Source organism: Leptonychotes weddellii, chromosome 12 (genome assembly GCF_054177405.1).
Source record: "Leptonychotes weddellii isolate Sample4059 chromosome 12, ASM5417740v2, whole genome shotgun sequence".
Lineage (NCBI taxonomy): Eukaryota > Metazoa > Chordata > Mammalia > Carnivora > Phocidae > Leptonychotes > Leptonychotes weddellii.
In genome coordinates, this window is record NC_138380.1 from 47,726,943 (window position 1) to 47,750,850 (window position 23,908).

Here is a 23,908-nt window from a genome sequence, read left to right on the forward strand (position 1 = left end):
TGACAAGCTGGAGCAGGTAATGGGTTCAAGGAGGTTCATGCTGGCCTATGACATGCTCTCTTTGGTTAAGATAATTTATTTCATAGAGCTAGGTCTTTAAAATGTAATTTTAAATAAGTTCTTTACAAATTATACTCATGGTTTTAAAAAAGGAAACCAGCCAGTCTAGAAGGGCACAAAGTGAAAAGTGAGAGTACCCTTATCCAGAAGTCTTTTATGCATCTGCCAGCCTACATATAGTCTCATCTTTTTTATCTCTCTCGTATAAACGGGAATATGTATTATGTGTTCCAAATTTTTTTCTTTTTGAAAAAAGATTTATTTTGGCAACTTCTGGGTTAATATGGCAGATTTAACACATATTTTCTCTGCTTTCCAAAACCATTACAACTATAGAAAGGGATTTTCTTTTAAGATGAAAACTTATAAAGATAGGACAAATAAAAGAGGAGTCAGAAGTTGTTAACATTTTGGAAGCAGAAAGGCAGGTGGAAGAGTAGCAACTGATTTAGACTCAGGAAAGCTGAACCCTAAACTGGCCATAGAGAAAGCTGAGAGCCATCTGCTCTAACTCAGCAGTTGACAGCTGGAATAAGAGTATTAGGGTGGTGAGGAAGAGGGAGTTAGGGATGTGGGGATCAGGCTTGGAATGCAAGGCACAGGTGAAGGCATGGACTCTATACTGAAAAGATGAGTCCATGGAGGGATTGTGTACATAATAATGCACATACTGAAGATTTTTTCCCATTTGGATCCCTGAGCTCAGCAGTCAAGCTTCCATCCTCCAGGTAGGGACCGGAAGAGTATACCATAAGGAATTTGACCTGTGCAAATAGAAAGACATAAATATATGTATACCATATCAGCTAGATCACTCTACAGTGAAGCTCAAAGTCAATAAGCCCCATCCTCAAGCTTATAGCTTCCAATCAGCCCTTTTCTTCACCTTCTTTTGAACATGAGTAGACAACCAGCTGTGTGAGGACAGCATCTAACATGAGAAAGTCCAAAATAAACGGAAAAGCAACAGAAGAAACAGATTGTACAGTTAGAAGAAAACCTGACATTAATATCCTCAGGGAAAATATTTCTTCCATGAAAGAAGAATGAGGTGCTATAATAAGTAATGTTTGGAAACAGAAATAATCCTCAGATACTGGAAACATATCAGAAACAAAAAACCCAAAAGAAGGGTTAAATGAAAAGGTGAGGATATCCCTTGAAAGTGGAGCAAAAAGGAAAGAGTTGAAAATGGAACAAAGAGAAGATGATTAAAGGATGAGTCCAGGAAACCCAATGATCCAACAGTACAAGTTTCAGAAAGAAACAGAGCGCAGAGAACATGGAGAGGAGCACATTTTTCAGAACTGCAAGGACATGAATTTTGAGATTCAAGAGGCCCAGTGATTGCCCAAAACAATGAATGAGAAGATGTCTCCACCATAATTGTGAAATTTCATTACCTTCAGAATAAGGAAGATTTTACAAGATCCCAGAGATAAAAACAGGTCACATACAAGTGATCAGCAATTAAAAGGGCTCTGAACTTCTCAACAGCAGCACTGGAAGCTAGAAGGCCATGGGCAATACTTCCAAAAATATGAAGGATGTTTGTTTCCAACCTGGATGTCTATAGCAAGCGAAGCCTTGAGTCAAGTCAGGCGAAAAGAAGATACTTTCAGACAGGCAAATCTAAAAATCTTGCAAAAAGTCCCCCTTTTAAGGAAGCTCCTGGAGGATATACTCCATATAGATGAGTGAAGAAGCCAAGAAAGAGGAAGGTATGGAATACACTTCAGGGAAGGGAAGGGAATCTCCTAGAGAGAGGTGGAGGGAGATCCCAGGACGACAATTGCGCATCAAACGTAAAGGGCAAGCAGTACAATTGGAATAGCATGACTCAGGAATTGGGTTGCAAGCTGTCATCACTAAGTCTTCTGCCATTGTATCAGTCTTTTTTTTTAAAAATTTATTATTGTAATAAAAACACATAACATAAAATTGACCATCTTGACCATTTTAAATATACAGTTTGGTAGTGTTAGTATTTCACATTGTTGTGAAATAGATCTTTAGAACTTTTTCATCGTGCAAAACTGAGAGTGAGATTCTATAGCCATTAAATAACAACTTCCCTTCCCCCCCATTTCCTCACTTTTCTACTTTCTTTTCTTATGAATTCAACTACTTTAGATACCTCATATAAGTGGTATCATACAATATTTGTGTTTTGTCACTGGCTTAGGTCACTTAGCACAATGTCCACAAGTTTCATCCATGTTGTAGCATGCAACAGGATTCCCTTCCTTTTTAAGTCCAAATAATATTCCATTGTATGTATATACCACATCTGGTTTATTCATTTACCCATTGATGGACATTTGGGTTGCTTCGACCTCTTGGTATTATGAATAGTGTTGTTATAAGGATGGGTGTACAAATAATCTCTTTGAGATCCTGCTTTCAATTCTTTTGGATATATACTCAAAGTGGGGTTGCTGGATCATATGGTAGTTGTATTTTTAATTTTTTTGAGAAATTGCTATACTATTTTCATAGCAGTTGCACCATTTTACAATCCCATCAACAGTGCACAAGAGTTCTAATTTCTCCACATCTTTGCTAACATTTGTTATTTTCTGGTTTTGCTTTGTTTTGTTTTTTGTTGTTTTTTTTTATAGTCCCATCCTAATGGGTGGGAGGCAATATGTCATTGTAGTTTTGATTTGCATTTCTCTGACAACTAGTGACATCAAACTTCTTTTTATATGCTTGTTGGCCATTTGTAGATCATCTTTGGAAAATGTCTGTTCATGTCCTTTGCTCATGTATAAGGTATATATATATCTATCTATATCTATCTATCTATCTATTTATCTATCTATCTATCTATACCTATATATAGTGACCCATATATATATGGGTCCAACCCCTCTTTTGCAGGTGGATATGCAGTTTTCCCAGCACCATTTGTGGGAGAGACTGTTCCTTTTTCATTGAGTGGTCTTGGCACCTTGTTGAAGATTGTTTGACTATAATGAGAGTTTACTTCTAGGCTGTCCATTCTATTCCATTGATCTATATGTCTGTCTTTATGCCGGCATCATATTTTTTGGATTACTGTAGCTTTACAATATGTTTTGAAATCAGGAAGTGTAAGCCCTCCAAATTTTTTTATTTAAAATTGTTTTGGCTATTTGGGGTCCCTTGAGATTTCATGAATTTTGGGATGAATTTTTCTATTTCTGCAAAAAATGCTGTTGGGATTTGATAGGGATTGCATTGAATCTGTAGATTTCTTTGGGTAGTTTGAACATAGAACTAGTCTTTTTAATAGTATAGAACTACTAGAATATGAGTTTGATCAAAATAAATATATAAAGAGAGAAAGAGACTGGGAACTGATACATTCCCTGATGGCACTGACCAGTGGAACACTTTACTGAAAGGCCATTGGACAATGTGAAAGAGTTAGTATAATAGGTATAGGATATTCAAGCTAATAAAAAACAAGGTGATTATTAAATTAAGGAAAAACAGTCCCTCATCGGGCTCCTTGCTCAGCGGGGAGCCTGCTTCTCCATCTGCCTGCTCTGCCTGCTGCTCCCCCTGCTTGTGCTCTCTTCTCTGACAAATAAATTAATAAAATCTTTTAAAAAATTAAGGAAAAACAAGAAGGGAAACACTATTAAAGCATATTATAGTGCTTGGCTGTCACTAACATTTGCATGGGCATATAATGTAAATATTGAATAGTTAACCAAAAAGTATAAGGTATTTAAAGTTGTGAGAGAGAAAGCAAAAAAATGTTAATAGAGCGAGATCTTTGCTCATAATAGGAAGTCAATAATAAATCAAAAGCAGTATTCTATTTTTTTAAGATACTTTTTCTTTATTTGAGAGAGAACAAGAGTGAGAGAGAGGGAGAGCACAAATGGGGGATGGAGAGCAGAGGGAGAGGGAGAAGCAGACTTCCCGCTGAGCAGGGAGCCTGATGCGGGACTTGATCCCAGGACCCTGGGATCATGACCTGAGCCGAAGGCAGACACTTAATGGACTGAACCACCCCGGTGCCCAGTATTTTATTTTTTTTAATTAAAATTTTTTTATTGAAGCATAGTTGACATACAATGCTATATTAGTTCAGGTGTAAAACATAGTGACTCAGCAGTTCTATACGTTACGCTATGTTCACCATGCACGATAAGTGTAGTTACCATCTCTCACCATACAATATTATTACAATGTTGTTGACTATATTCCCCTGTACTTTGCAACCCTATGACTTACTTATTTTATAACTAGGAGTTTGTACCTCTTAATTCCCTTCACCTATTTCACCCATCCCCCCACTCCTCCCCTCTGGCAACCACCAGTTTGTTCTCTGTATTTGTGATTCTCTTGCTCTTTTTTGTTTGTTTGTTCATTTGTTTTGTTTTTTGGATTCAACATATAAGTGAAATCTTGTATTTGTCTTTCTCTGTCTGACTTATTATTTCACCTAGCATAATACCCTCTAGGTCTATCCATGGTATCACAAAGGGTGAGCTTTCATTCTTTTTTATGGCTGAGTAATATTCCATTATATATGTATACCACATCTCCTTTATCCATTCATTCCTCTATTGATGGACACTTAGGTTGTTTCCATATGTTGGTTATTATAAATGATGTTGCAGTAAACATAGGGGTGCATATATCTTTTTGAATTAGTGTTTTCACATTCTTTGGGTAAATACCCAGTAGTGGGATTATTGGATTGTATGGTATTTTTATTTTGTGTTTTATTTTTTTGAGGAAACTCCATGCTGTTTCCCACAGTGGTTGTACCAATTTACACTTCCCCTAACAGTGCATGAGGGTTTCCTTTTTTCCACATCCTTGTCAACACTTGTTATTTCTTGTCATTTTGATATTAGCCAACCTGATAGGGGTAAGGTGATATCTCATTGTGTTGATTTGCATTTCCCTGTTGATAAGTGATGCTGAGCATCTTTTCGTGTGTCCATTGGCCATCTGTATGTCTTTGGAAAGATTTCTATTCAGGTCCTCTGCTCATTTTTAATCAGATTATTATTATTATTTGGGTGTTGAGTTGTGTAAGTTCTCTATAGATTTTGGATATTAACCCCTTATCAGATATATCATTTGTAAATATCTTTTCCCATTCAGTAGGTTGTCTTTCTGTTTTGCTGAGGGTTTCCTTCACAGCTTTTTATTTTGGTGTAGTCCCAATAGTTTATTTTTGCTTTTGTTTTCTTTGCTTGAGGGGACATAGCTTGAAAAATGCTGCTAAGGCATTTTAAGTTTTATAGTTTCAGATATCATATTTAGGTCTTCAATCAGTTTTGAGTTTACTTTTGTACATGCTGTAAGAGAGTGGTCCAGTTTCACTCTTTTGTATGTACCAAGATAGCAGTAGTCTTTGTTTAATGCCATGTTATCCAACATGATAGTCATTAGCTATTTAGCACTGAAAATGTGACTGGTCCAAATTGAGATACCCTGTTAGTGTGAGGTACACACTGAATTTTGAAGACTTAGAACAAAAAGAGAATGTAAAATATCTCATTAAGAATTTTATATAGATTACATATTGCAATGATAGTATTTTGAATATATTGGGTTAAGTAAGAGATATTAAATTCATTTCACTTGTTTCTTTTATCTTTTGTAAAAATGTGGCCACTAGGGAATTTAAAATTACATATGTGGCTTGCATTATATTTCTATTGGACAGTACTGGTTTAGAAATAAAGTAATGTGTAAATGCCAAAAGAAATAGCTAAAATAGTGAGAAATGGTTGTCTCTGAGGAAAGAATTGGAGGATTGGGGAGGGGTGGAATAGGGAATTACTGTATTTTGCTTTAAGCCTTTTAATCATTTGATTTTTAAAATGAGTGCATATATGGCTGTTAAATACAATTTAAAATATATTTGTTTGGACAGTTTCCCTGTTAGTCCATTTAGATTTACCTGATCTTTTAGGAACTGTATAATATTCTACTATATGAAGTTACCATAATTGCTATAATTAGTTCCTCTTTTTTGTGGATACTGAAATTGTTTCCAGATTTTTTTTTTTTTTTTGCTAATACCTCTGAACATAGATCTTTGCCATATTTTATCTGTAAGTCAAATATCCAGAAGTAGTCTTCTGGGACAAAGGGTATGTGCATTTAAAGTTTTCACTGACCTATAAAATTTCTCTTCTGAGAAATTACACTAATTTACAGTTTGACCAACAATACCAGCTTCTCCACATTTTGATCAAAATAGAAATTATTAATTATTTTTAGCCCTCACTCTTTTGTTATTATTCATGATGTTGAGCATCATGTGTATATTTTATTGGCTGGTATCCTCACTCTGTTCATATCTTTTGCTCACTTTTATTTTGGGTTGCTGTCTTTTTTTACATGATCTATAAGAGTGGATGCTTTCTTGATGGATTCTGGGAGCTGTTGTAGATGGGAAGGATGTTTGTCTTCCTAAAAGAGAACTAATCCAGAAGTGTCTGATGAGGGAACAGGTGAGAATGTTTGTGTTGGTGACATTTTGTAATTGGCAAAATAATGTCATTTACATAAATAGAACCACATCTGTCCCAGATATAAAAGCAGCCAATCAACCCTGTTAAAACTGTGGCTAATTATTAGGGTAATCAAAGATTGTCTTGGGGGGGAAAGTAATTGTGTGGCAAGAAAAAAGATTGATTTTTAGTTTTTAGATCTGTGTCACCTCCTTCCTGACCATGTTGTTTAACTTCATTCTGAGTTTTCATAATTTGTCTTCAGCCCTATCCTTATAAAAGTACTGTCTCATCCAGTATGAATATTTACACACCCACATAGTCTTGCTTTTATAAAAAAAAAAACCATGAAATGGTTTCCTCTCCCTTTACTCCCTAGCAGCCAGCCTTCTGGAGCAGCAGCTACTGTGAAGATAGGGTTGGAACACTTGACAATATATACAATCTCTTGACTTAAAGTAAAGGACACCTGCAGGTTGTTAGTAGTCTCATTATTCTGTCAGAGGAAAGAGTCGTTTCTGATATAGCAGCATCTAGGGATAACTTACCTAAATAACTTTTCTTTCCTCTAACTTAATAGAAATGTCTGCATGAAAATAAATAAGAAAAATGTGTCAGAGCGGGGAGAAGTATGTGATGGAGGTGTGTAAGATGCAGGTCAACATAGAGAAGTAATAGCTTAGAATCTAAAAATAAGCATCTCTTCATTATTTATAGAAACATAGGACAAGAAGGCCCCATACAATGTCAGAGAGTATGTGTCTTTGCCCCTAGGGAGGTTTCTCCTCAGCCACCCCAGCCAGTGGGTTTGCATCCTTCTGCTCTTTAAACATCTCTGGAGGAGGGAGGGCTCCATGACTACCCACAGAAGACTGTGCATCAAACCCTTCTGACTTACAAACCCTTCTTGCTTTACTTAGTTGAGATCATATCCTCTTTTACCCTTTATGGAAAGAGACTGGGCCATTATTCATGACCTAATAATCTTCCAAGATCTTCTTGTAACCTTTCTACCCTGGCTTCTTCAAATTAAAAGAATTCTCCTCGATGATACATTTTTTCCCCTCTACATCCTCGAATAATTTCAAAGCTACTTTCTGACTTGTCTTTTCCATATGACACTGAAACAATTTTCCCTTAGAGTTGAGACTTGCACCTGAGCATTTAATTATTTATTGTAACTGGTGGTAGAAATTGAAAGTGATTGTCTGGTTTTGTCATTGCTGAAAGATTTCACCATTTTTCTTTCATGCTTCCAACCTCCAACCTCCAACGGCAGCTCCAGCATCCAGTAACACCAACCTGTTTCCAGGGCTTACGATAGAATTCAACAACACATAAAGCGGCTGGCAGTACCAGAAGCTTTTTTTCTTATGGAACACTCCAGCATAGAATAATCCATTGTTACAACAGCATTCTGTGAAGGTCTGCCAACACAGGCACCGAAGTTTTGATGCGAAGTCTGGGAGGGCTCATCCAGACACAGGGAGGAACCTCCATCTCTAACTTCTGAAGACAAACGAGAGAAGTCACTTGGGAATGAAAAAGCATATACCATGGAATTTGAGCTTGATATAATTTACTATGCAATTAACTCCAGCATAATTATGTTCAGTACATTATCACTGATTTGCAGTGGGGTACTGATTCTAACTTCCAGTGCCTCCTGCCTAAGGCACTGGTGAATCAAGTCTCGATTCAAGGACGGTTATGAGAATTGCCTTAGATCTCTCATCTGTGTTTCTGTAAGCTAGTCAGGGTGGGGGCGTCTAGTTTCTTGAATGACGAATCTTATTCTCATTCTCTGTTTTTGTGCTCTTTCAAAGTTATTTCTAGAGTTTTTGCCAACTGCATGGCTAAGGAGACTTATCCTCCCGTCAAAGGGGTATTTGGTAAGCCTGTTCTTGTCACGTATTACTAAGAAATAGCTTGTCCTTCTAGCCTGATATATATAGTCTTGTTCTATTTTCCTCTCTTTTCCTCTGGTGGTCTGACACTGTGTTTTGTCCATTCCCCTTGGCTGGAAAAATTACTTCCCGCTTTTTCCCCCCTTAAGAATGAGTGTTATCACTCCTATTTACAGAATGTGATCAGTAGAGAAAATGTGGAAAACACCAAAAAGCACAAGGGAAAAACTATTTACAATTCTACCACCCAGAAGTCATCACTATTAATATTTTAGTGTGCATATACACACACACACGTGCATTTTAATTTGTATTACAAAAGAACTGTCATAAATGCTTCCTGTGTTATAACATTTTAAAATTTGGCAATATGTTATATTCATTTTCCCATAGTATTCATATAAAAATGTGTTTTACAACATTTTTGTTAATAGAGTTTATTAGTTCAATTTTATGGAGATAGGTGAATCATTTCCATTTTTCTATCATGTATAATATTGTTGGGAGCATGGTTGCACAGATGTCTTTGCACTCATTTGACAATTTTCTTCAGAATGAAATCCTAGAAGTGAAATTGTAGGGTCAAAGGGCATATACATTTTAAGCGTTTTGATAAATGTTGCCATGTTGCCCTTCATAATGAAAGGTGATACCAAGTTTGCTCTCATCAGCAGTGTATGGAAATAGCCATTTCAAGACTGTGGTTAACAGTGGGCACTTACCTTTTTAATCTTTTTCATTTTGATAGGTATAAAATGGTATCTCAGTATTAATATGGCATTTCTTTGATTATGAGTCTAAATATATTTACATATGTTTCATGGTCAGATAAACTTTTTTGTATGATTTGCTTCTTTAGGTCACCGGTCCTTTGTTTTGGTCATCTTTTTCTTATTTCTTTGTGTGGATACATGAAGTCTACTAACTCACTGGTAGCATAGTAGAGTGGTTATTAGTGTGGAGCCCAACTGCCTGGACCCAAATCCCACTCTGTCTCTTACTGGCTGTGTAATCCTGGGTAAATTACTTAGCCTCTCTGTGCCTCAGTTTTATCATCTATAGAATGAAGAATCATGTCTATCTCAGAGTATTGTTGTGAGAAGTAAATACGTTAGTATATGTAAAGCATTTGAAACACTGTTGGGCATATAGTAATTGCTAAATAAATGTGAGTTATTTTAAATACTTAAGATACTCTCTATATAGTAAGGATATGGATCCTTTATTATATAAGCTACAAATACTTCCCCCAATTTTCTTAATTTTGTATATTGCTTTTTACTACAAAATCAAATTTATTATTATTACTTTTGTAGCTTCTACCATGGTGTAATGCATATAAATTCCTTTCTTATTCCGGGGTTATATAAACAGTCACTGTATTTTCATCCAGGGTTTTGTTTGTTTTCTCATCTGTTCATTTCACTTAAAAATTTTTAATTACTTAGCTGATATGGAATTAATTTTGGTAAATAGAGTGAGGTAAGATACTAATATTATTGCCTTTTAAAATCTCAGTACTCTTTATTGAATAATCTCTCATGTTTATTGTATGGTGAATAATTATATATACTTCTTAGTTTCTGGACTTCCTATTCCATTTCATGGAGCTCGCTATCCCTACTATCACCAGGGCCACATTATTCAAATCATTGCAGCTTTAAAATATATCTTACTTTCTGACTGTGAAGGTACCTCCTTTGTTATTACTCTTTTTATTTTCTTAGCTATCACATCTCATTAACTTTGGAATAAATTTTTTAAATTCCAAAAAATCTTTTTTTAATTGAAATTTGAATTAAGTGTATAAATTACTGTGAAATGAATCAATATCTTTACATTGCTGGCTTTTCTCATTTAATAAGCCAGTTTGTGTCTATCCTTCAAATATTTAACATATTTCAATAAAATTTTGTTTTGCTTTCTTCCCACCAAGGCTGATTTTGTCAAAAAAATCATGGAAAAACACATAAAAAAATTTTTTTTAAAATATATAGGTCCTATGGATTTCATTTAGATTAATTCCTATGTATTTTGTTTTTTGGGAATAGAAAATTTTTCCATCATATATAAAATTTGCTGTTATTAAAGTTTACATCACATATGGGAGAAAGTTTTTTCTTTTTGTATATTTTGTAACTGGTTGTCTTACCAAACTGGCCTATTTATACTAGTAGATGTTGTTACCTGATATGATTTTTACTAGTAATCATATATTTCAAATAATAGTTTTGTGTCATCTTTTGAGATTTATACTTATTTTTTCCTTGTCTCATTACTACTCAGATTTCTTTTTTTTTTTTTAATTTTTATTTATTTATTTATTTGAGAGAGAGAGAATGAGAGAGAGCACATGAGAGGGGGGAGGGTCAGAGGGAGAAGCAGACTCCCTGCCAAGCAGGGAGCCCGATGCGGGACCCGATCCAGGGACTCCAGGATCATGACCTGAGCCGAAGGTAGTCGCTTAACCAACTGAGCCACCCAGGCGCCCACTACTCAGATTTCTAAAATATTAAAAGTTTGCAGAGGTTCTGAATATTCCTTGTCTGGTTTCAGTTTTTACTTGTTGGAGGTAGCTTGTTGGAAGTAGCTATTCCGTGTCTGGTGTCATAACCAAGAACAGATTTTTCACTGAGCAAAGTCATGAAGGCCTTGTCACGTCCATGGTAAAATCATTTCATATCCCTTGTGGTTGCAATTGCACAAGGGTGGAACCATTTACCGTCTTGTGTTCAGTATGATTTAATCTGCATGTATTATATGATTTAATTTTCCTAACAGCCCTATGAAGTAGATATTGTTATCCCTATTTTCAAATGAGGAAGCAAAAATTCAGGAGAATATATGAGTTGCCTAATCCCCACTCATACAGCTACCATATGACAACAGAGACACTTGAGCTAATCCGACTTAGTTTTTTTCCTGGCATGTTATAAAGTGCTGGGAATAGTGGGAGTTACACATTCCACTACTCTGGGAAATCCAAAAGGGACATAAAGAAATACATACAGTCTTAACTCAGTAGCTCTCCATTTTTAATGTGTGTAAGGATCACCTGGGGAATGTTTGCAGCACAGATTCTGGGCCCTACTTTCAGAAATCCCAATCTGAGCCACTGGGCTGGTCTGGGCTGGGGACCAGAGAACGGTGGTTTTGAAAGAGGAAGTCTACAACCTCCTCCCCCACTTTAAGAAACAACACTTTAGGGGCGCCTGGATGGCTCAGTCGTTAAGCATCTGCCTTTGGCTCAGGTCATGATCCCGGGGTCCTGGGATCGAGTCCCACATCGGGCTCCCTGCTCGGTGGGAAGCCTGCTTCTCCCTCTCCCACTCCCCCTGCTTGTGTTCCTGCTCTCGCTATCTCTCTCTCTGTCACATAAATAAAATCTTTAATAAAAAAGAAAAGAAACAACATTTTAACTGTCTACCTAGGGCAATTACATCAATCAATCACATTGTATAACTGGTTGGGATATAGAAATTCTGTGCAGAGCTAATACAACATGGCACTCCCCACCAGCTCTTCTAAGGTGGTATTCTTACCCAGTATGGTTCTCCTAGACCAATCATCAAGCCTATTGTTAAGTAAATATCTTATTGAATAAGATTTTTCTGACAGCATCTACCATGTTGAGAATGATATTTATCTATCATCTTCCTTCCTTCCTTCCTTCCTTCCTTCCTTCCTTCCTTCCTTTCTCTATCTCTCTATCTTAGAGCATGAGCGGGGAGGGGCAGAGGGAGAGGGAGAAAGAGAATGCCAAGCAGGCTCCATGCCCAGCAGAGCCGGAGGCAGAGGCGGGCTTGATCTCAGGACCCTGAGACCATGACCTAAGCCGAAATCAAGAGTCCCTCGCTTAACAGACTGAACCACCCAGGTGCCCCTTGCTTGAGAATGATTTTTAAAAAATCTGTTGTGAGGACCCTCATTTTACCCAAAAGTAATTAGGGAGTTTCTCCAATTTATTTGTTCTTTGTCTATTGCCACTTCAGCTGAGTTCATGTCTGGAATTCTCTCTTTTACACATGGTTTAAGCCTATAAATTTGGGAGCCTTTAAAATAAATTAAGTAATTTTTTGTCATTGTATTATATTATCAAGATTAGCCACTACATTTTCAGTTTAATCAGGAAGAAATGCTTTGCATTTATATCTAGGACACATTTACTCTAGTGGCATTAAAAAGACACAGACAAACATGTGAAAGTTACTAACTACTTGATCTTAATTAATTACTTAATCTTACTTGTGCTATTTTGGACTTTAAGTTTCCTATTAGAGAATAGATCTTACATTGTTAGGTCAGGTTTATCTTCCCTATACATGTCCCATATTTTCAAAATTTAAATAAAATCTCTCTTGGGGCGCCTGGGTGGCTCAGTCATTAAGTGTCTGCCTTGGGCTCAAGTCATGATCCCAGGGTTCTGGGATCGAGCCCCACATCGGGCTCCCTGCTCGGTGGGAAGCCTACTTCTCCCTCTCCCACTCCCCCTGCTTGTGTTCCCTCTCTCGCTGTGTCTCTTTCTGTCAAATAAATAAAATCTAAAAAAAGGAAAAAAAATGGCTCTCACAATTTCTGAGGTTATGGATGGGAACTGATTTTATTATAGTTTTTGGAAAGCAGCCCAAGGAGATGCTGACAGCAAAAGTTTTTCACCTGTTGGGGCTTCATGAAAGGATGTTTTCATTTATTTCAAAGGATATCTTATTTTTTAAAAAAATCTCCAAATACAATGTATCTTGATGTACAGGAGTTGGGAAGCAGAATGCACCCGCATAGTTATCAGCTGTCCAGGGGCCAGAACAACCGTGGATGAGCTTTTTGGCAAGCCCCTCCGTTACTAATGAATTGATCCAGGTACTTGAACACAAAGGTGCCTGGATGGTGCAATTGCAGGTTCCTAAAGAACTCTTGGGTCTAGGTGCCTTCAAGTCTAAAATTCACCATTGGAGATTACTTTTCCTGCTTAGAGATTCTTCTTTTCACAATGCCCTGGCGAGATGGTTTAATTAGTCTCTAATTCTTTGATTTGTCAGAATGATTTCTGTTCTGATGAGACCACCAGGAAGAAAGGCAGGGAAAGATGAAGAGCCGAAGAGGAGGACAGAGCCTGGGAAGAGCATGACAAGACCATGCTGCCTCCTGTCTTGTTCCTGCCAGCCAGCCCTTTGGGAACTGCTGCCCCCTCTGCTTGCTTTACTTGACTCTGCCATTGTGTGACCCCTGAGCCAGATGGTCACTTCTGAGAGGTTATCTGAAGTCATCGAAGAGATCCTTACAAGTCGATTAAACTTCTGTTTCCTCCTTGTGTATGTGAGGACTCTGATTGCCATCTGGGCTTACTTGGAAACCTTGAGGGCTGTTCTTTGCCAGGGAATGAGCACAGTGTTGAGACTGCTGCTGCCGCTGCTTTTTGGATCACACTCTGATACAGTAACTCGAGGACACTCCACCCCTTATAACATGACTGGTATATGAAGGGATTGCCAGTCAGCTCCCTCCCTTCTTTCACCCTCGCTTCTTGGGGAATGGGCTCCTTATAGTACTTACCTTTTGGGAAGGGTCTAGCAAGTGATTTCCTCCCGATCATTTGACCCTTGGTCTATTCATTAATTAGCCAGTTACCTACACATCAAATAAATACAAATGTTTTTAAATTTTTAAATATTTTTTAAATTTTAAAATACTATTTTTCAGTAACCTTCCAGTACCATAACTCTGTAATTTACAGCCTTTAAAAATGCTTATCCCACCATGTACTCTAAAAAATTACAACCTGAGGTTTTCTTTAGAATTTAGATCCTTCCTTTCTTCCCTCCTTTCTTTCCTTTCTCCTTTTCTCTCATGAAACACTCATTGCCCCCCAGGCATTGTGACAGGTACTGTCCTTAAGGAACCCTGAGTTGGGGTGCTTTGTTAGGGTTGCACAACACAGAGGGATGTTGAAGCAAAGAGAAGGTGACCTAACATCAATCCTTCCCTCCCTCCAGGGATATAACACTAAACTTTAACTTCATTTTCGCTTAAAAACCTCATTTTTCAAAGAGTTCCTTCCCTAAACCAGTTACTTATTTTTTTCCCCTTTACTGTCCTAATCAAAAACCATTCAGGAGTCACTTGAGTGATTTGCTGTTATCTCAAGCTGCCATCTCCTTGTCTCCTTGGCTACTTCCCCAAATGCTTTGAGATCTTTGACACTTGGAATTCCTATTCTAGCCATCTTTTTTGGTGAGCATTAGTGACCACATAGCTGACCCTTCTAACGTTCCTTCTCTTGGAGATCTTCTCAGTTCCAATGATCTTCACCTCTTTTCCATTATAGCTTTTCACAGCACAGCCCCACCTTGGATTTTGCCATCTAATGGGGCTGCTTCACTCATGAGGTCTTAGAGGCCAGCAGCCCACCCTGATCATGGTTCCTGAGCTCCCGCTTTGCCCCTCCCTTTTTCATTATGTCAGCTCTTGGATCTCACTAGGTCCTTCAGTTTCTTCCACTTCAAGTCTTCTTTTCTTTTTCTTTCTTTCTTTTTTTATTAAGTTCTATTAGCCAACATATAGTACATCATTAGTTTTTGATGTAGTGTTCAATGATTCATCAGTTGCGTGTTAACACCCAGTGATCATCGGATCACATCAGTCTTCTTTTAATTTCATTTTCTCTCCTGGACAACAAAGACCTTATTGTGTATCTATCTGTTGTGTGTGTGTTTGTGTGTAGGAATGTATGCTATATTTATTTTGTTTCAGATTATCTATTTTTACTGATATAGAATTTACATGCAGTAAAATACAGAAGTTTCAGATGCATGACCTGAAGAATTTTTATATATGTATCACCTATGTAGCTACCACCTGGATCAAGATATAGAACATCTCCATTACCCCATAGAATTCTGTACAACTCCCTTCCAGTTAATAACCACCCTCTAGATATAACCACTATCATGATTTCTAATCAGCAAAGATTAGTTTTGCCTATTCTTGAGCTTTCTATAAGTGGAAAATCTCTGATTCATAGAAATCAAGATTTAAAGAAATTGTTATTGGTCATCACTTGGTGGAAGTTGGAGTTTTGAATGTGTTCCATTAGCTTCACACATACACACAGAGCTATTATAATAAAGAGGAAAAAATCCTTTATCTCGTGGAGACCTTCCTCTATCACTCTGGACATCTTGTGTCATTTAACTCATGTCTTAATGCTCAGGGCTTATCCCCGAATACAACTCCAGGAAAGGGAAAGAGTCTTTCTGTGTCTTTCTTCCTCTAGTTCCACCTTTACTCACAGAGGAATGCAATTGGACCCAAGCAAAGACATCTTTTCTTGGGAACAAAAGATGCTTTTTGGGACCCATGCTCATATGCAAACAGGGCCACATAGCTGTAGGGCAAACATGTTATGCCTTGATTTGAGAAGGGAAGGAAACACAATTTGTTATAATTTTGACTGTGCATATCCCTTTAGGCCTTCCAATATAATATTGTACAAGGTATTATTGGTCATATTTGTGCAGGACCTGTGTTGTATGAAAGAGAAGATACAGTGTCAGGATCCAAAGGAGTCAACCACAATTACTGTTTGTCTCAATTTCTGTGTGGTCTCCAGATGACTTTGTGTGTGCTCCCAGAAATCCACCTTGGGTCCTCTTTTTTCCTCCCTCCACATCCTCTCCCTGGGGAATTTCATCATCATCTGCTATGGCCTCAGCCACCATCTCTATGGGTGTGACTCTCACATATGTTCATCTCAACCCAACCTAGGACTGAGCCCTTGACCCTCGTCCACCCTTCCTGGACATGTCCACATGCAAGTCCCACAGGCATCTGTAAGCCAATAGGTCCCGAACTGGACTGAGATGCTCCTCTTCTCCAAATCTGCTCCCCTTCCTGCAGTCTTGGTATTGATGAGGTGAGTCTCCCCGTACTCTGTCTTGTGAGTTATACCTCATCAAATTCTCCTTGATCTGTCCCTTTCTCTCTGCTTGCACCATCACTGCCCTAGTTCAGGGCCTATCATCTCCGGCCAGATCTTTCCTTAAAGCCTCTCTGTTCTGTTCCCTTCACCTGATCTGCTCCTCCTGCTGGGGGGAATCTTTGTGACACAATCACTCTCTGATTCAAAATGCTTCAGTGACTTCCCATTTCAACTTCTTAATTTGGCATGCAAGCTTTTCATAATCTGGCCCCTGCCTACTTGCCAAGACTTATCACCTTGCCACTCTCCCTTCAAACTTTGACTATTCTTTGAATAGACTCTATGCTATGCCTTTGTGCTGCTGTTGGTTCATAACCCTCTCGAGAGCTTCCCTTGTGTAACTTGAAACTGACCCCTGTACTCAGAGCTCAGAGAGAGACTGAAGAGGCAGGCCACTCTAGGTGGGTAGGTGGTAGTTTTAATAAGCAAAGGGGACTTATATAGGAGGTTTGTCTTGGGCGGCAGCAAGATGAAAGGATCCCCATACTCACCTGCCAAATCTTAAAAGTTTATAAAGAGGCCTTAACGGGGTTTAGTCACATATGCTGTGCAGGCGTTCTTAACATCACATTACTATCTCAATAGTAGGTCTTTGGAGCAGCCTCTGGGACCAGGAAAGGCAAGCAGGATCCACATTCTAAGGACAGGGGAAACGATGAGGAGTCTCTGAGTGCTCAGGATCCAGCTCACAGGTCATCTGGTGGTCATGTCTTCTTGAGGGTGTTCCTCAACATCTGCTGTTCACTTTTCCTGAAATGCCCTCTTTCTACTGTCTATCTGGAAAGAGTAGGGCAACCTCGATGCTACCCTCTTTAATTCCCTATTTCTTAAGCATAGGGTCTTCAGTCCTACAGACACAAGGAAATGAATTCTGCAAACAACTTGAGGGGGCTTTGAAAGCAGCCCCATGGGGGCAAGCATCTTTCTGTATTGTAATTGTCTGTATTCTCTATCTCCTGCTCATCTATAAGCTCCTAGAGGGCAGAGAGTCTTATTCAGGTTTGCACAGAGATGATGCTATCACTTGTTGAATGAATGAATGAATGAATGAATGAATGAATGAGTAGTATAGAATTATGTTAGATACTTTGCAAATAAGTTGGACACCATTTCTACCTTCTTCAGACTTATCTGTGGAAAAAATGAGGAAGACTGGAGAGGTGAAAGACCAACCAATAAAGAGCTATTCTTTGGGAAATACTTATCTTGGGTTTTTGGACAACAGATGAAAGGCCTTTTAGGTGAGTGTGTAATGGGAGAGGCGCTAGGAAATTACCTTCTCTTTCTGATTAATCGGTGGGGCCTTGACAACAGGGGAGGCTGGGACTTCAGGACCTGGGGCTGGGGTGGTAGTAAAGGAGCCTGTTCAGAGGGTGGGAAAAGATTTTCCAGGTACTGGGTGTGTTTTTGGAAGAGGCTACTATGCATGAGTAGAATGTTGCTAGGAAGGCACAGTTTTGTGCCTTAGAGCAGTTTTGCCTGAGTAGTGGCAGGGTCGGCAGCACAGGAGTGAGATAAACAATGGGATGGTGAGATAATTCAGGGCACACTGACTAAGATGCTGGGTCCTTATTGCTTGGGTCTTGTTCCTTTCAAGTGTGTTCAGATAGCCCACCTCTGGGGATCACATCTAATTCATCTGTCAAGTCTTACGGGCTAATCTACCATAGTTGCCAACTAACTGAGTAGTATCCTTTCCCCAGGGTTACTGAGGACAGAAATTAAGTCAGAAAAAGCTTACTCTGCCTATTTCCCACCCACATAATGTACACATACACACAAGAGTGAATACTCTTTCACAAACTCACAGTGTTTCAACTGAGAAAGAATGTGAGATCATAATATTTGAGACAATTTTGGGAGAGGCCATTTGATGTCATCTCTAAGATTTTCATTGTTCTCTTCTGGAGTGGAGGCAAGTTAATGTGTAAGTGCTCCACATGTTTGTGCATATGTGTGTTCAGCTTGTGTAAGCACAGAGTTTGCAAACTTTCTGATGGCATTATTAGCTTCTTATAATAGAGGAAGTAATTGGGCATCAGAGAAATTAAGTGACTTGCCTTTGATCACAGAGTAACTTTGGACAAGTTATAAACTTCCTGAGTCTGAGTTTTCTCAATTCTATAATGGGGGTGATAATACTGTATTGTAGTTATTGCCCCAAATTTGATTCTGCTCCTCCTCCATGGTGTGGCAAGCAGCTACCTTTTTAAAAAGAGAGTAGGGGCTCCTGGGTGTCTCAGTCTTTAAGTGTCAAACTCTTGATCTCAGCCCAGGTCTTGATCTCAGTGTCATGAGTTCAAGCTCTGTGTTGGAGAGCTTGAACATGGAGCCTACTTAAAAAAAAGAAGAGAGAGATGTGGTTGTCAACTTTGGGTAGTTATTCCCGAATGTATTTGAAAATGTGTGGGGGGACATTCTTGATTATCATGATGAAAGAAGGGGACATTACTGACATTTAGTGGGATAGACCCACTCCTGACCATAGACGGGAACCTGATAGGTTCGAATCAATCAGGATAAACCTTCCCCTTTGCCACAGTGAGGGATGGATGTACCCTTAAGGGATTGCCTTCCAAGATGAAAAACTGTGAGGGAGCCACAAGAACAGATATAAAGAAACATTAACAAGTGGTGTCATTGGTGGTAGAAGTTTGGCTCTTAATCATACCTGCCTTGTATTGTTTCCTACTGTTTCTTGTGGGTTCATCTAATTCACTCCAAGACCACCTCTTTCAATGCTCTTTCATTTCTCATAGCATCAAAGTCATTGCTTTGTATATAAAGTGTTCTCAGTAAATTGTTGCCAAGTTCAATTGTATGGTTTGGGGATTAAGATCTAGCCTAGAAGTATGGATTTAGGAGAAAGTTTCTGGTTTTTACTGGCACTGCTAGACTGAGATCAGCTAAGGTACAGTTGGATTGGATCCGTAATTTCTTAGACTCTCAGGGTTAGAAGGGTCCTTAAAGATCTTGGGACTCCCAACATTCCCACCTGTGCAGCAGTTCTGGGTAGACTTATTCCCCCACCCCCAAACATTAATGGTTAATAAAAAAATTCTCTATATATGTATGAGTATATATATTTGTATGTTTTAAATTTTTTAAACAAGAGATGTTATATTGTCCCTTGCTTGGCAACTTGCTTTTTCATTTTATAGTATTTCTTTGATATATTTCTATATCATCCAATATAATAATAATGAAAAAAATAATTGTTAATATTTATTCAATGCCAGCAATAAACAGGCATTGCCTAATTGCAATTATTTATATTTATATTTATTATATATATTATATATTATATATATTATATATTTATAATATATTATAAATTATATATAATTATATAATTTAAAACAATATGTTATATATTATATATAAATATATGTTTATATATAATTTACTTTTATATATAATTTATTTTATATAAATATATAAATTTATTTTATATACAAAAATTATATATAAAATTTATATATTTTTATATATAAAATATATATATATATAAAATTGGTGTTCACATCCCTTATATAATCGCTTCCCCTTGAGTGTGAATGAGATCTGTGATTTGCTTCTAACTAGAATATGGCAAAGATGATGGATGTCACTCTCATGATTATATAACATATATAATGTTATATAAAGGCTCCATTTTGGTAGCAGACTAGCTTTGGACACTCTCTTTGCTGGCTTGATGGAGTAAGCAGCTATGTTGCATGGAACTGAAGCCACCTTCTAGAAGCTAAGGAAAATCTCTAGGATCTGAGGGTGGCCTTCAGCTGACAACCAGTAAGAATCAGGGGTTCTTAGTCTTACAGACATAAGGAAAGGAATTCTGCAAACAACTTGAGTGAACTTGAAAGCAGTTATGCTTTCAGATGAGAGCACAGCCCAGCCAATACCTGGATTGCAATTGTCTGGGATCCTGAGCAGAATGCCCACCTAAGTCATGCCTTGACTCCATGGAAGTTGTGAGATGATAAGTGCATATTGTTATAAGTTTCTATATTATAGTAATTTGTGATAGAGCCTAGAAAACTAATCCAACCCTATTTTACAGACGAGGTAACAGAGGCACAGAGGAGCTAAATAACTTGTCTAAGTTCATGCGGTGGCAAAGCTGGTATATCAATCCTGGCTTCAGAGCTCATGCTCTTACTCACTCTACTTGTTTGCTTCTACAGCCTAGTTGAGGACAGTGGCAGAGATATTATCCAAAAACACCCATGGACTCTTAGAATTCTGTGAGCCAGGACTCCCAACTTCCAAACAGAACAGAAGACTATACTCTGGTGTATCTGACCAATCCAAGAAGAAATACCTGATGTTTCTGATGTTGGTGGTTCCCCACCAAACAACCCAGCTAGGTTCCACTATAGTGAAACTAAAATTGACCAAACCCCATTCAAAGGCCAGAGCTTCCAGCCAGTTTTTAAGTCCCTATTTAATATGGCAGACAACCAAGGAATACCAGACCCCTAAGAATAGCCTCAAATGAAAGAGACCGAAATAATGAAATAAACAACTGGAAAAGCCAACTCAGGGTGGCGGAGGGGGCGGGAAGGAGACTTATGCAAAGAGGAAAAAACTTCAAGGAAAAAAAGTATTATTATATAAAAAATATTTTAACCATAAAATGAAAATAGGATGCTAGAAAAGACAATCAATATAACAAAAAATGCTCTCAGAAATTAACAAAATGACACCAAAAGTGAATATTTCAACAGAAGGGTTGGAAGATGCTGTTGAGGAAATATCTCAGAAATTAGAAAGAAACAAGATAGAAACATCAGTGATAAATTGAAGATACAAGAATAAGAGGATCAGTCCAGAAAGTACAGTTTCTGAATAAAAGTGTCCAAAAGAGAGAACAGAACAACCCAAGGGGAGGAAGTCATCAACAAAGTAATTCAAGTACATTTCCCAGAACTGGAAGACATGAGTTTCCTGTCTGAAATTGCCTATTGACCCAGGCACAATGCAAGAAAATAGACCCACACCCAGGGCACAGTATTGTGAAATTTCAGGACACTCAAGACAAGGGACAATCTCAAAAACTTCAAGGGAGACAAAACTGGTCACATACAAAGAACGGCTATCAGAATGACTCTAGACTTTTCAATAGCAATACTAGAAGCTAGAATGCAATTTAGAATCAAGTGTGAGGCAGAATAAAGATATATTTAGTCTTAAAACATTAAAAATTTTTTTACCTCCCACACAGCCTTTCTTAAGAAGCTACTGTGGGATGAACACCACTAAAACAATGGAGAAAACCAAATAAGAGTGAGACAAGAGATACAGGAAACAGGAGAAAGGTGAAGGGAATCTCCAGGTGATGGTAAAGGCAGTTCCCACACAGCAACTCTGTGGTAGGCACACAGTAGCCTGTCCACATTATAATAAACCAGGAGGCTCTGAGACAGGCTTCTCTGAGGTAAAATGGCTAGAAACCTGATGTGTATGAATGTCTCAAGAAGAAATTCAGATATTGAACAAAAAATGGAGGATTGGTATTACTAAGTACATTAAAAAAAAATAAGCAAAGGCAAAAAGGGAGACTTTTTATTAATTCCAGAGCAATCACAAAGAAGTTTAAGAAAGGAAAAAAATCATGGTTTGCATCATGATTCAATTCTGAATAGTGTTTAGTTATAATAATGTAAATACAAAATATTGATCTAACCCAAATTACATAAACTGTGTTTAAATAGTTTGGAGTTTAAAGAGATGGAGAGGGTATATTGTGGGTGGGGAGTGAAAGAGAATAAAATCATAATATTGTGGGAAGTTAATGGAGAATGCCTAATCCTGAAAAATCAAGAAGTAGCAATATAAGGAGATTATTTAGAAATACAGAGGTAAAATTTTTTAAAAGAATTACCTAAAAAAAACAATTGAAAGTGGATGCCTCCAGTGAGGAACTTTAATTTTTCATAACAAACCTTGTAGAACTATTCAACTCCTTAAATTGTGTACATGTGTAACTTTAAATTTTTTTAAGAGTGTGCTTCTCCTGCTGTATTCTTTATCTCTGAAATGTTTGAGAATACCTTTGAGGAGGGTAATATAAAGGTGATTTAAGCATCCTGAGGTTGATTAGATGAAATGTCTTTAGATTTTCTTCTAAGCCTGGAGTTTGATGAGCTAATGATTTTCAGTAGTGGAACCATCTAGTTTCTAAAGCAGTTGACTTCCCATTGAACAGTGGATAAGTTCTTCCTGAAACCGAAATACAGCTTCAGATAATCTCTACCATTGGTTCTAGTTTTACTTACTTGGGACACAAAGAATAAGTCCAATGCCTCATCTTTATCAGCCCCCTTAAAACACGATTAGACACTAGACATGATTGTCATCATTGACAAACTATTCCTATTACCACACCTGCTTGCATGGTTTTTCATCTTCTCACATCCTGTTCAACCTCCTGTGATTATATTCCACTACCAAAGAGAGAGAGAGAGAGAGTGAGAGTGTGTGCGTGTGTGTGTTCAAAACAGAACAGATTATTCCAACTGTGGCCTGACCATAGGACAACTCCTCCTTGACTGTGAAGCTTAGCAGAGAGTGGAGACTACAGAGCTGGCCAGACTGGGTGTAGATCCACCTTTGACACTTTCTAGCTGTGTAACTTAGAATGAACTATACAACCTCCTCTGTCCTTCAGTTCCCTTGTCTCTAAAATGGGACAATGTCAGCATCTTTCTCATGGGGTTGTGAAAATTAAATGATGTGATATATGCCCAGGACTTAGACCAAAGACTGACACATTGTGAGTGTTCAGTGAGTGTTATCTATTAACTTTTCCCCTATCATTCTATTGATGTAGCCCAAAATACTTATCCATAGAACGATCAGTCAAACAAAAAGTATTTATTGAGTTCCTACTTTGTGCTGGATACTGGGAATGAGAAGAATAAGACCAGCCTCTTATCTGGAGGAGTCAATAGTCCATTACCATGTTGATTCATTGATTTAATTAAGAACTAAAGTCCTTTACACTGGTTTTATTTTCTCATTTTGAAAAAATAGAACATATTTTTTAAAAATCAATTACTTTATCAAAGGTATACATGTACATCATTTAGAAAGTTAAATAGTATTAAAAGTTTATAACAAAACACAGTGGTTTCCTGCATTGTTCTTTACCCTCTTCCAGTGCCCCTTCCCAGAGGCAACCACTTTTGATTCTCTTGGCCCTTTCTTCTGGAGTATATATCTTGGCACTTCCAAATAATATGCCTAGATTATACTGCTTTGATTTGTGACTTTTAGACATTTTCTATCACCTGTTATGGTAGATAAGCATCCAACTCTCTTACACCATCTTCCCCTCTGTTCCTCTGTCACATACTCCCAAGATAATACACTTTTTGATTGAATCAACTTCTGTACTTACATAACTTGTCTGTGAAATACAATCCACAATTGAGCATTGTGGACTGTGGTTGTTTCTTTTCTTCTTGTTTTTCCTGAAATTAATTGTT

The 23,908-nt window shown here is 37.7% G+C and overlaps 1 protein-coding gene across 1 annotated transcript in view; it reads left to right on the forward strand.

The window, feature by feature from the left end:
* Nucleotides 1-13,675, forward strand: part of TOMM7 (translocase of outer mitochondrial membrane 7) — an 85,025-nt gene extending 71,350 nt beyond the window's left edge. Inside the window, exon 3 of the mRNA XM_081800430.1 lies at nucleotides 13,477-13,675. Coding sequence (XP_081656556.1) covers nucleotides 13,477-13,660 — 184 coding nt within the window. The 3' untranslated portion in view covers nucleotides 13,661-13,675. The remainder of the gene's footprint in view (nucleotides 1-13,476) is intronic.
* Nucleotides 13,676-23,908: the final 10,233 nt, after the last annotated feature.